Source organism: Nicotiana sylvestris, chromosome 5 (assembly GCF_000393655.2).
Source record: "Nicotiana sylvestris chromosome 5, ASM39365v2, whole genome shotgun sequence".
In the NCBI taxonomy this organism is placed as follows: domain Eukaryota; kingdom Viridiplantae; phylum Streptophyta; class Magnoliopsida; order Solanales; family Solanaceae; genus Nicotiana; species Nicotiana sylvestris.
Window position 1 is genome coordinate 154,578,305 of NC_091061.1, and position 13,903 is coordinate 154,592,207.

At 34.1% G+C, this 13,903-nt stretch overlaps 1 protein-coding gene across 1 annotated transcript; it reads left to right on the forward strand.

Moving 5' to 3' along the window:
• The first annotated feature begins 9,713 nt into the window (after nt 1–9,713).
• On the forward strand, nt 9,714–12,904 carry LOC104232878 (AT-hook motif nuclear-localized protein 19). Its single transcript, XM_009786162.2, has 3 exons — nt 9,714–10,534; nt 10,779–11,157; nt 12,546–12,904. Exons 1-2 carry the CDS (start codon nt 10,021–10,023, stop codon nt 11,153–11,155), a joined length of 891 nt encoding a protein of 296 aa, XP_009784464.1. The 5' UTR covers nt 9,714–10,020; the 3' UTR covers nt 11,156–11,157; nt 12,546–12,904.
• Nucleotides 12,905–13,903: the final 999 nt, after the last annotated feature.

Below are 13,903 nucleotides of genomic sequence, written 5' to 3' on the forward strand. Positions count from 1 at the left end.
TAAAGAGGACTTTACTAAACTGAGGTGTTTTTACAAGTTTTCACTGTTCTATTGCATTGTATTGATTTTATACTGCTCTTTTGTAGCATTTTGCTGTGTTTTACGTGTTTTCTTATTGCTCGGCTGTCTTTACTTTTATTACTCACCGAGTAGGCGTACTCATATCACTCCCTGCACCCTGTGTGCAGATACAGGAGTCTCAGGTCCTACTAGCGAGGGCTGATTGCTTCCAGCAAGCTATTCGGAGTTCACTAGGTAGCTGCTCGGCGTTCGCAGCCCAGTGTTTCTCCCTCTTATCTTTATTTTCCCTTGTACTGGATTCTGTAATAGACTGTGTAGTCCTTTTTTTCCATACTCTTAGACATATGTTAGATGCTCTGGATTGGTGACACCCCAATGTCGGGCTGTGTTTATTTCCGCAAATGTTCTATCTCACTTTTATTTTGGGATTTATTGTAAGTTAATGACTTAAATTGAGCTATTATATCTGTTTAAATGGATTGGGGAGTTCTGTCAGCTGGCCTTGTTTCACGATAGGCGCCATCACGACTGGGTCCGGGTTTAGGATCATGACATAAATTGATGCCTATTACATGAAACACATGATGAGACTGATTATTGTTACCTTTTTTGAGAGGACATTTTATTTTTATAATAGTCTCTAATCATTATTATACAAGCATGTTTTCTGACTTGTTCCCAGTTAAAAGCGGTTGTGGTTAAGTGTTATTACTCACTGAGCTAGCAGCTCACCCCCCCCCCCGCTATATTTTTTCCAGAGACAACAGTTGATACAAGCGAGAATTTTGTTAGTTAGAGTACACGAGTTGATAGTTCCTGGTGAGCCCTGCATTTGTTCGCATGGACGAAAAGTCTATCTATTTGTTTTTGTTTTTACTTTTGAACTCTTACAGTCGCTCCATCGTCATTGTATTTGTGTCAAGAATAATCATTCGTTATATTGGACTAGTTATTAGTATTGCATTTCTTTCCGTACTTTTGAGATAGATTTTAGCATATTATGTTGATAAAGCTGGTAATATTGGTAAAAAAACTAGTTTTTGGTTAGTTGATGAAGATTGTGTCTAATTTAGGTGAATATTGGTTAGCTGCTATTTGCTTATGAGACAGGAAAACTTTTGGATAATTCTAAAATAAGGGAAACTCTGTCCGATTTTCTGTAAAATACTGATGAGGCTTACTTAGGAGCACTTGCTCCTAAGTGCCAGTCATGATCCTAAATTGGGTCGTGAAAAAGTTGGTATTAGAGCCCTAGGTTCTTCTTGTGACTAATGGAGCACACGTTAGTAGTAGAATCTCTATCATGGTTATGTAGCTGGCCATTCTCATAATCGTGATTCTGCGAGGACGTGATAGTATGCGTCTTGTCTTTCTTTCTTTCTTATTCCTCTCAATATGTAAAGTGATTAGGGTCAAATAACTAGATCTGTCACTCTTATCTTGTTCCTGTATGGTTCACCGGATAATAAAAATTTGGTTAAAGGTTCAAAGATATCAAATGCTGACACTAGACAACTGTCCCTCGGCGAAGGAAAGCGACATAAGTTGTAGACACAGATAATGAAAGGGTCACTGTGCTTTAATGAGGATCTTTCTCTCCACTAACATGTGTGATGGAGTCCATTCCTAAAATTAGTACTACTCCCCCACCCTAATAATATGGGAGTGCTATTATAAAGGTACTTACATATATACAAAAAGAAAAAAATTGAGATCTTGATGAAAAAAATGGATAGACATGAGAAGAATGGGCAACAAAATAGTGCTCTAGAGTCCTTATGAACCTAGAAGATTGTAGGGAACATAGAAATATCCTTAATAAAGTTTCTAAAATCTAAGTATACCATTTTTGATATTTCAGAGGATCCTTAAAGGGTTTTCATAAAATATTTATGCACGAGCTATAGAATATTTTATGGAGTGGTATATGGAACAAATAACTTATAGACCGAAGAACATGTCGAATACATGAACTGATACCGTCCTCTTAGGAATGCCAACAAGAGCATCACAAATAATTTGTGAATGATTTCACTAAAGTGTATGAATCACTTTCTTCTTGACAATTTCTAGTATGAACTTGCCTGCAAGATAGTTTAAGAAATTGATTTAGAAGATGAGTTTATCGACATATAGCACCTAACTTTCTCAACTTTATAGATAAGCAATATATTAATTCTAGAGGCTTGCCGAAAGATTGGTTAACAATTTAAAAAATGTAGTAATTATACATACAAAAATTTTGATCTATTCTGTGCAGTTACACTTAGCAGAAAGATTGAAAACATGAACACGACAAGCGTGCACCCAAGAATTCACGTAAGAGGACTGATATTAGGGAATCTTTCATTATGGATTTAAATATGGGTTGAAGATTAAAAAAAACAAGAATATTTTGAAATGTTGAGCGTTCTTTTCAGATTTCTACTTTTTATGAGGAATCTACAGTAGTTAAACATATGTATAGAAGCTTGTTACACTTCAGTTTAGAGAAGGAATATCCTAGCTAACCAAATTGTACTTAATATGGTATGCTTTGACGTGTACGTGAGTGTGGATTATCTATCTTATTGCCACATTACCTTTGATTTCCATGCAAAGGTAGATTGATTGAGATACCCAATAAAATCAGTTTTGTGCCAAAGGGATCATTTACTAGTAATAGTCAAAGTTTTAGCATTTATCAATGTTTAGTTATTAATGAAAAAAGATGGTATAGGTTTCATAACTATGGCAAAAACAAGAGATGATATACTTAACTTTAAAAAGGTACCAATAGCTAGAGACTTCTTTGATGTATTTTGAGGATTTACCAGGACTATCTCTAGTACGAGAATAGTCTTTGGTATCGATTTGACAACATGCAACCCTTATTGAAACCCCCATATTGTATGAAACTAGTAGAGATAGATAGAGATAAAATAATAGTTGCAAGACTTACTAGATAAGAATTTTATCAAATTGAGTATATTTTCATAGGGTGCACTATCATTGTGGTGAAAAAAGAAAGACAAGACCAAAAAAAATGTGCGTTAACTACAAACTCTTAACAAGGTAGACACATATAATAAATATCCATTGTCTCATATCGATAAAATATTTGAACCATTATGGGGAGACGTCCACTTTTCATAGATCAATCTCGGGTTGGTTGTTATCTTCTTATAATTACAGAGGTTGACATTCCTAAGACAACCTTCAAAAACTTGATGATGACATTGAGTTAATTACATGTGACGCTTTTCTAACTGACCATAGCTCAATATGAATTCATGGACTTAATAAATAGGATGTTCAGGTTGTTTTAGGCAGAATTCTTATGGTGTTTATGGATGATATTTGGGTATACTCTCATAGTCGAGGAAAGAAAAAACACAAAGATATTCGAAGATTACTACTGACACAACAAGATTGGCTTTATGTTAAATTCACTGAACATGAATTTTGGCTAGATTCGGTAGCATTCCTCGAGCATTTTGCATTTAACGATGAGAATATAATGGATGCTAAAAATATAGACACTATTCAGGATAGCCAAGACCTACTGCTCCTACATAGATTTGTAGTTTCTTGGGTTTAGTAGGCTACTACATGCACGTTGTGCAAGCTTTTCAGGATAGCTGTACCATTAACCATGTTAACTCGTAAAAATACAAAGATCCAATGGATAGAGGAATATGAATAGAGCTTTCAGAAACTCAAAATATGTTTGACCAACACACTAGTATTAGCCTTACTATTAAGTTTTGGAGGACTTGTTACATATTGCGATGTTATGAGGGTGGGATTAAGATGCGTTCTAGTGCATATGGTCGTGTTATAGACTATACACTGAGACAGTTGAATAAGCAAGAGAAATATTTGGAGGCCTTAGTTATATGGAGAAACTTTTGAGACTGATACTGATCACAAAAGCTTAAAATATATTTTCTAGTAAGGTTATTTGATTCTTCAGCAACGTGGATGGATGGAACTGCCCAAGGACTCGGCATGAAAAGGCTAAAATTTTGGATGATGCATTGAGCAGGAAAATCTATGGGCAGTTTGGCATATGTAATTCCGTGAAGAGGACCTTTAGATAAAGATATATAGAGAATAGAAGGTACATGTATCAGATTTAGGGTGGGAAATCACTAACATTGATGGCGTGTGTTAAAGCCAACTTTTCACTAACAGAGTATATAAAGGCTACTCAATATGAAGATGAGGTCCTAGCTAGCAAAAGCAAGAATAGGACTATTGAGAGAAATTGTATTCTTCGAATAGGTAACCAGTTATGTGTACTAAAAGTATATGTGTTAAATAGATTATTCTTGAGGAGCAAACAATTCTAGATACACTGTATATCCGGGGTCTAGTATGATATACCATGACTAAAAGAAAATTGTATATGTGGGAAAAGAAAGAAGAAAGGTTTCATTAACCTTGTTTCTAACTGTTTGATTTATTAGCATGTCAACATTTGTGAATCGCATGCCCACTATAATAACTAGAGATTTCAAAGTGGAAATGTTATAGAATCAAAGGGAATTTTATGACAAAAGTACCTCAAATAATTATAGGTTATAATTATATGTGGGAAATTACAAATTATCTTCCATAGTAGGTATACTTTTGCTAGTCAAAACTTCTCATGCTAAGGATAAATATGCACAAATATATATGAATGGAAATTCGTCAAACTCTATGGGGTCTATTGTCCGCCATTCCTAATAGAATATCAGCCTCTCTACTTCTTCGGGATAGAGGTAAGGTCTGCGTATACACTACCCTCCCCAGACCCCATTAGTGAGATTTTACTGGGTTGTTGTTGTTGTTGTTGTTCTAATAGAATATCACAATTTATTGTACGGTTTTGAAAATCCTTCTAAGAAGCATTGAGTACATGAGTAGATCTTAGTAACGCATTTCATCAACAGACATGCGAGCAGTCCGAATATGATATACATATCTTAAAAGATATATTGAGAGCTAGCATTTTGAGTATTGAAGTGGTTTGTATGCTTATATATACCTTTAGCTGAATTTGCCTACAACAATAGCTTTCAATATAATAATCAGATAGAGATTGCTCGCGGCTCACAATAGACAAAAGTCTTATGAGGATATGAGGAGAAGGAACTTTGTCTTCACAATTGGGGGATAGAGTATCCTTACGACTCTCCCTAATGAAAGGCGTAATATAATTTGGAAAAAGAGGTAAGTTTAGCCCGAGGTCATGGTGTCATACGAAATACTTGACCAAGAGTGAGTTCTGGCGCATCCTTGGCACTTCCTCCTGTATTGTCTTTTACTAATCAAGTGTTTCATGTTCTATGCTAAGAAAATGTATATCAGACTCATGTCATGTGCTTGAAGCATTGATTATAAAGTTAAATGGGAACTGATCCTCCTAGGAAGAGTCGGCAGCTATTGTTGACAAACAAGAAAGGGAGTTTCGGTCAAAAGACATTATTTCATAGAAGCTTTACAGAGAAACTATTCCATTGAGGAAGCTACTTGGAAAGTAGAAAAAGGAACACGTGCAAAGTATCATTATTTATTTCTGACAACATGCATGCACTTATTTTAAATTCGGGAACCGAATTTCATAACAAGGGGAGAATATAATACCCCTAACTAATTAAAGGCATATTAGTCATTAGCAAAGTGGGGGGAAAATGAAATTAAGATAAAGGAATCATAATCCAACCAACAAGAGATTTAGAGACATTGTATTCTCTGCAAACACAATGATCACAGAGAAATTAGGGATTGGGAATGAAGCAATAGAGCTTCATTGCAAGCTAAACAACATAAACAAAAATTGAGAGAGAAAGTTGAGATGGAAGAAGGGCAAACATAGAAGCTGGTAGTTTCTCACAACTTGAAACAAATTACAGTGACCGTAGATTTGAGAAATCCACAAGGCCATTCTTGAGTTACCTTCTATGTGGAAGAAAAAAAGGTAATATGAAATTTCTATTTTCTCGGTGGGTTTCCTTGAAATTCCTTTCCTTAACCCAATACTTAACCTATTACTAGCTATTATTTTACTAAGGATAGAAACAAGGAAAATGAATTTAATGTGTTTTTTTAAGATAACATAGATATGAATTTTTTTATTGGATGAATAAAGATTATATAAGTCCAGTATAAGCACTCTAGTATGGAGATCAGGAGTGCTTGTGAAACACCAAGTTAGGACAAGAGTATTGTTAGCTATTTTGTCTGACAAATCAATTTCTTTTTATGCCTCTACATATATTAGTAACAATCCAAGCATAAGAACAAACAGAAAATATGATATAACTTCCTTTCTATTTTAGTTCTACTAAACTGAATAACAGTGAATCAGTAGCTATGTTTTAGAGGAACAGAAAAAGAAGAAGATGGAACTAAGTAGATGTGTCAGGCCCTAGAAGATAACAAAACATGGAAGCTGGTTACTCTGCCACCAGGGAAGATACCTATTGGATGTAAATGGGTATCCATAGTCAAGTACAAGGTTGATGGATCAATAAAGAGATATAAAGTAAGGCTTGTTACTAAGGGCTACAATCAACAAGAAGGTATTCATTATAATCAAATATTCACTCTGGTTATGAAGTTTGTGACTTTGAGATCTGTGCTTTCAATTGCTACAATAGAAAGATGGTATGTACATCAGATGGATGTATACAATGCCTTTATTTAGGGTGATCTACCAAATGAGGTCTACATGCAATTTACAGAGGACTTTGTAAGTTAGTGGATAATACAATATGCAGGCTTGTCAAATGCCTTTATTGGTTAAAACAAGCAAGCCGACAATGGAATATAAAATCAACAGAAGCCTTACAAATACAAGGATTTATACAAAGCAGTCTAGATTACTCTTTGTTCACACAAAAGTAGAAAAGTAATATTGTGATCATCCTAGTATATGTTGGTGACATATTGATCATTGGAAACAACCTCAAGATCATAGAAACAACTAATGGGAAACTGCATGCAACGTTCAAAATAAATGACATTGGAGAGTTAAAATACTTTCTGGGAATTGAGTTTAGTAGGTCGAGGAGAGGAATCTTAATGAACTAAATAAAGTATGCATTAGAACGCATTGGAGATTTAGGACTGAGTGCATCCAAACCAGCCTACACTCTACTAGAATAAAATAAAAAACTCATTGATAAAAGGTTGGATAAAGTTACAGGAGCTGAAGGTGATGACCTCTTAGAAGACAAAGGAAAGTATCATAGACTCATTGTAAATTGCTATATCTAACTCTAACTAGATTAGACATAGCATTTGAAGTTCAAACATTAAGCCAGTTTATCCAAAAGAAGTCATTGGGAAGCTGCATTGAGAGTAGTAAGTTACATTAAAAAGGATCCAAGGGTTGGGTATTTTGATGAGTAGTGAGAAGGACAATGTACTAGCTGCTTATTGTGATGCAGAAAAGGCATCATGCCCCAACACAAGGAAGTCAGTGACTGGATTTCTCATTAAGCATGAAAATTCACTCATATCATGGAAGTCAAAGAAGCAAAATTCAATCTCTAGAAGCTCAACTGAAGCAAAGTACAAAAGTATGGCCTGGACAGTTGCTAAACTAGTTTGGTTGGCAGGTTTATTCAAGGAACTTGGAACAAAGGTGAAATTGCCAATTGATCTATTATGTGATAGCAAAGTAGCACTATAAATTGCAGCTAATCCAGTATATCATGAAAGAACTAAGCATATAGAAATATATTGTCACTTCATAAGAGATAAGATTCAACAAGGATTGATCAAGACATAACATGTGTATTCTAAGAAATAACTAACCAACACACTTTTGAGATCACATCATGAATACATATTTTTCAAGCTGAGAGTGCTCAATATTTTCACACCTACCAGCTTGAGGGGGAATGTTGAGAATGGAATTACGTGAAGTTAAATGAACTAGAGTTGAGCTTTAACTAGAGTTTAGTGTAGACTAGTTATTAGTTAATTATGATTGTGTTAGTTAGCCGGTTAAAAATAGTTACACATTGTATATATACATTAGCTATTTGTTCAATATAGAGCTGAGCTCATTATTCTTCATTTCCTAATTCTACAATTGCACACTTATTTTCTCTGATCTTCTTTCTCTCTCAAGTCCCCGTTAGAGTAGACATAGAGCTTGATGTATGAAAACTAATAAATTATTTACTATTGAAAATATAATTTAAGCAAATACTAATATTAAAGACATAATTTAAGTAAATTAAAATATATTCTCTAACGACTTATATTTTAAAATGAAATGTTCACACTCGGGAATTTTTCAATCTGTAATATATTAATTCTGCTATTTGTTTGTGGTTCTTCCCCCCTCCCCCCTCATCATTTAACACTTTTCTTTCTACACAAAGTTTAGTGTGTGAGCAATAATTTTGATGCATACGAAGATGCACAAATTCTTATGTATGTTATATATAGCTCATCGGCATGATGAATATTTGCAGTTAGGTAGACTCACTAAGAGGATAAAATGCTCTATATCAAAAAGGTTATCCATTTATGTATGGACTTCGAGTCCGATACTTCAAGCTAATTAATGATGAGAGGAATATATCATTGACATCTCATCGTGCACACTTCTCTATAGTTATATGTAATATGCATGATGTTTAAATTATACATATTACTTACAGATAATGTAAGAACTCTTTTTACTAGCAAAACAGTTCAGTTGCAAAATTTACCTTATATATCAAATTTCATATGAAAATGTACTTATAATATATTCTCTGTTTCAATTTATATGGCAATATTTTTTAGTCCATTTCGAAAAGAATGATAACTTTCAAATTAAATTTAGAAACGATTAAAGATAAGCTTTTATATCTTCCTTAATGAAATTTTTTTATAGTCAAGCAAATATAATGAAATATTTTAAGATAACAAGTTTCAGAAGTCTTTATAAACATAGACAACATTAATTATGACCACAAATTTCAAAAATTTAAAATTCTTCAAAATTTCATATTTATTCAAATCCTATCACATAAATTGAAAGAGATATAGTAAATATTATAGGTCTACTTAGCATAATTTTAAAGAAATTATACGGTCAACATGCACAAAACATAAACTTATGTACAAACAAATATGTTTATACTATCTTGGGGGCAAGAGAGAACGTGCAACCCACTACCTCACGCGCACAAGACCCCACGCACCAAACCCTAATTTCCAAGAGACCCCTTATCTCTCCAGCTCTCTTTCCCATTTCTCATTTCTCAAGATCACACTTTAGCTTTGAGAATTATAGCTACTACCATTTCACCCTTTGACATAATTTGTGTATCTTTGTGCGTTTGTGACTTGTGACAGCGTCCACCCATCCCATCCCCGCCCAGGGCGGATTTAGGGGCCGAAGGGTTCACCCGAACCTTCTTCGACTAAAAATTACACTATATATATAAAAGTCAAAATCTAGTTTGTATTTCTATATTTCATATTTTGTATTCTCTTAACACAGCCCAAAAACATAACTTATTGGTCAAGTGTTCAATACCTTTATAAGGTTGCTGGTTCAATTTCCATTGACCAATCTCTTTTAATTTTTTAATTGTTTTCATTATTTTGAATCCCTTTAGCGAAAATTCTACCTATCCCGCCCCCACAAAAAAACGAATATAATTATAAATCAAAGCTTAAAAAAATATAAAGAGGAACCCACAAAGCTCAACTCTTTCTTCTTGTTCCTTAATTATCATCATCACTCTCTCCTTTCTCTCTATTCCTCATCTCTCTCCCTTCTCTTTCTCTCATGATCATCTCTCTAGCTCTTTGCTTAGATCCTTGTTGAATTTATCAATCTCCTTATTCATCCTTATCTCTTGCTCATTTTGTATACTATAAAATATAAAAAAAAAAACCCTTTTGTCTCAAAATCTTGAAATTTCACATAACATAGAAAATTCCAAGTTTTTTTATTAGAACTTTATTAGTATTTTTCACTTGAAAACCCCATCTTTGAGATTATAACAAACTAAAAATATGGCAAACCCATGGTGGACAGGCCAAGTAGGTTTATCAGGAGTTGAGACATCACCCTCAGCTGGCTCGCCGGCACTCAATAAAAAACCAGATCTGGGGGTTTCTATGAACGACAACAGCGGGGGAAGTGGCAGTCACGACGAAGAAAGAGATCATAGCGACGACCCTAAAGAGGGCGCAGTTGAAGGAGCCACTCGTCGACCCAGAGGTCGACCAGCTGGCTCCAAAAACAAGCCGAAACCGCCCATTTTCGTGACTAGGGATAGCCCTAACGCGCTGAGAAGTCACGTTATGGAAGTTGCAAATGGTGCAGATGTAGCTGAAAGCATAGCTCAGTTTGCTAGAAAAAGACAAAGAGGTGTTTGTGTTTTGAGTGCTACTGGAACTGTAACGAATGTAACCCTAAGACAACCTTCAGCTCCTGGTAGTGCTGTCATGGCGTTACACGGCCGTTTCGAGATCTTATCGTTGACTGGTGCTTTCCTCCCTGGACCAGCTCCTCCTGGATCAACAGGTTGCTATCTTGTGTGACCGTCTCATCTAAAGTTAAAAATTATGTCTCCAAGTGTCTTATCTATTCTACTTATCATATTGAATTGTGTAACTAAAGAGCACACCTTTAATACTGTTAATATCGGACATATTATATTTGTAGAGCTATGAGTTCATAATATCTACAATTTATTATAACTAGTCTGTTTGATACTGTATTGAATTATGTGACCATTTCATGTAACAGTTTGAACTGTTTAATACAGGTTTGACTATATACTTAGCCGGAGGACAGGGACAAGTTGTAGGGGGGAGTGTAGTAGGGCCATTAGTAGCATCAGGACCTGTTATGGTGATTGCATCAACGTTTTCTAATGCTACATACGAGAGGCTGCCGTTGGAGGAGGAGGAAGAAGGCGGTGGACAGGCGGCACAAGGACAGCTTGGAGGTGGTGGTGGAGGTGGATCACCGCCGGGAATGGGAGGTAGCGGTGGTGGAAGGGCACAACAAGGTGGTGGTGGTGGTATGGGAGATCCATCTTCAAATATGCCAGTATATAATTTACCACCAAATTTGCTACCAAACGGTGGACAATTGAACCATGAAGCATTTGCTTGGGCTCATGGACGTCCTCCTTTCTAGAGGTAATGATAACAGCAATAATTCAAGAAAAGAAAAAAAGAGTGAGAACTTAGAACTTCTGTTAATTCCTTTTCATTATGTTGTATGGTAAAAATGGGGAAAAGGGTATAAGAAAACAAAAGGTAATTTGATGTTTTTATTTGTCTATATTTTCTCCTTGAATTTGGTTCGACCACATATGAGGTAGCTTCTCTTACTTCGATCTTCTTCTCATTAGTTTTCCTTCTCAAGAGAGGTGACATTAACGATAATAATTCCAGAAAAAGTGGAGAATTTGGAGAAGAGATAGTTAAGGACAAAAATAATTTGAGTTTTTAGTTTGTGTGTATATTTTTCTTCTTGAATTTCATTCAACATCCGGAAAAGAAAGAATTTCTTTGTCTCAACATGATTTAGCTTTTCCTTATACTTCTCTTGTTGTAGTTCTCCTCATCATTTTCTTGGTGTTTTCTAGGGATAGAGAAAAATTATTTGAGTAAAATTCTTACATCAAATTATTAAGTTTAATTAATTCCTTCCCCACCTAGGGCTCAATCTGTATCTCCTTTATAAATTTTTTCTTTGTGGTATGTTAATATTCATAATAAATAGTTCTCACCTTTGCTCTTTTCTCGATATAGCATTTTAGGGTTTCTCTCTTTTTCTTTCCTTTTCCCTATGTTTTGTTGTACTTTTTTCTTCCTAGCACTCCATCAATCATAGGAGTTCGAGTTAATTGTTCACTCGTTCTGTGTTTCTCTTCTGTTTTATTGTTTATTTGAAATATAAGGATTAAATTTAGGTTTAAATCTAGGTATATGAGATAATAATATTCACATCTACTATATAAAAAATTAGTAGATACTTTTAAAGGATAAAGATTCTTTAAGAAAATTTATTTCAAAGTCTCCCTCATGCCAACCCAGTTAACTGCAATAAAAAAAGTCATATACAAAAAGATGTATAATAAGGGTACTACCTAATCTAATTGATGTGGTTTATTTATATTATAAATATAAATAAATTCAAACAAGATTCTTGCCTTCTCATTTTAGTACTGAAACATTGTGTAACAAGTCTATTTTCCTGCAAGTACGTAGCAACTAACTATTCATGTTGAATTTTCTGTATTTAATTCCTTATTGTATTAATTAAAAATGTCTAGTGTTTGATATAGTGTAATTTTTACAAGCAGTGTGAATAATATAAAGAAGTAATTCACGAATAAGTCAGGAGGATTCAATACATAATATATATACATGAAAAAAAAAAAATTTTGATACCCCTGGAAGCTATGTGGCTCAGCCATTGCCTGCAAGTAGCAACTGCATTATTCATGTTAGTTTTTTTTATTTAATTTCTTATTGTGTTAAATAAAAAATCAAGTGTTTGATATGGTAATTTTTACTAGGAGTGAAGAGAGAATCTTAGGAAATAGAGTTTGCTGAATTCATGGAGAGATGGTGCTTTTGATGCAGAAGGAGGAGCAGGACCAACTAGAAGAATGTGGAGTATAGTGTGGCTCTATCTCTCTCTCTCTCTCTCTCCCTATTCTAGATCTGAATTTCTGGATCTTATGACAAAAACCTGTTTTCTTTTGTCAGCTTGACAATAAATGGCTCCATATAGCTATACCTATCTATATAAGAGATCATCCTATTATTCTGTTCCTTTTCTTTATTAATATATTTTCATAGTATTGACATTATCATGTTTAAGGATTGGAACACAAAAGATTCAAGTGAAAGATACAGGCCACAGCTTTTTGTATACATATCCTTGATACATGCATGTACACACTCACTCTTGTACATTCATGTCTCTTCAATTTAACCTAGCCTTTAATAGTTAGTACACTATTTTTTTTTATTTTCTTTTACCATCTGGTATTCTTGGAACTCACTAATCCAACTAGGGGTGGGCAAATGAGCGGATCTGGGTCGGGTCGGACATGGAACGGGTCGAAAAGGGTAATGAAATAACGGATAAATTATCTGGCCCGACTTATATTATACGGATAAAAAATGGGTTAACCGGCGGATAATATGGATATTCATATTATCCATCGCTTCTTGAATATGATTACTTTTGGGAGAATTCCTAGTCTTCCAAACTTGAGGAACCCCAATTTGAGTCTTTACAAATGTAAAAGTTAAACTCATTAGTTATCCATTTTCTAAGTGGATAATATGGTTCTTATTCATATTTGATCCGTTTTTAAAAAGTATTATCCAACTTATTTTTTAATGGATGATCATATGGTGGATAACTTTTTTCTTTTCTATTTTTTCTATTTGACAGAGCTTGCAATTTTGATTACTTAATTTCACTAGTTTCATGTTGGGCAAACGGTTTACTTTGCATGTGATTAGAATTCAAGCTTTAATTTTTATCTTTTATATTATCAGGTTATTTAAAAGATAATATTGTAAAATAAGATTAGTAACATGACAAATAAGTCAGATGACCAGCTACTTAGGCTATTATATCAAGTTAAATACATTAATAGTATAAAATCATTACACAAAGTTTGGTGCATAGAATAAGTTAAATTCTTAGAATTGAGTGTATATTAATGGTCAACTCCATGATATTTGAAGAAAATTGTTGGGTAACTGTGTAAAGTTGGTTTTTAAAACATAATGAGATATTCAATTAATGAACAGCCTGGAGAATATGTGAAAGAAATTGGAAACTTTAATTTTGTCAAAATGAAATACAACAAGTTCAAGGAAGATATTTTCTTTCAGAGGAAAAGATGAAAATGGT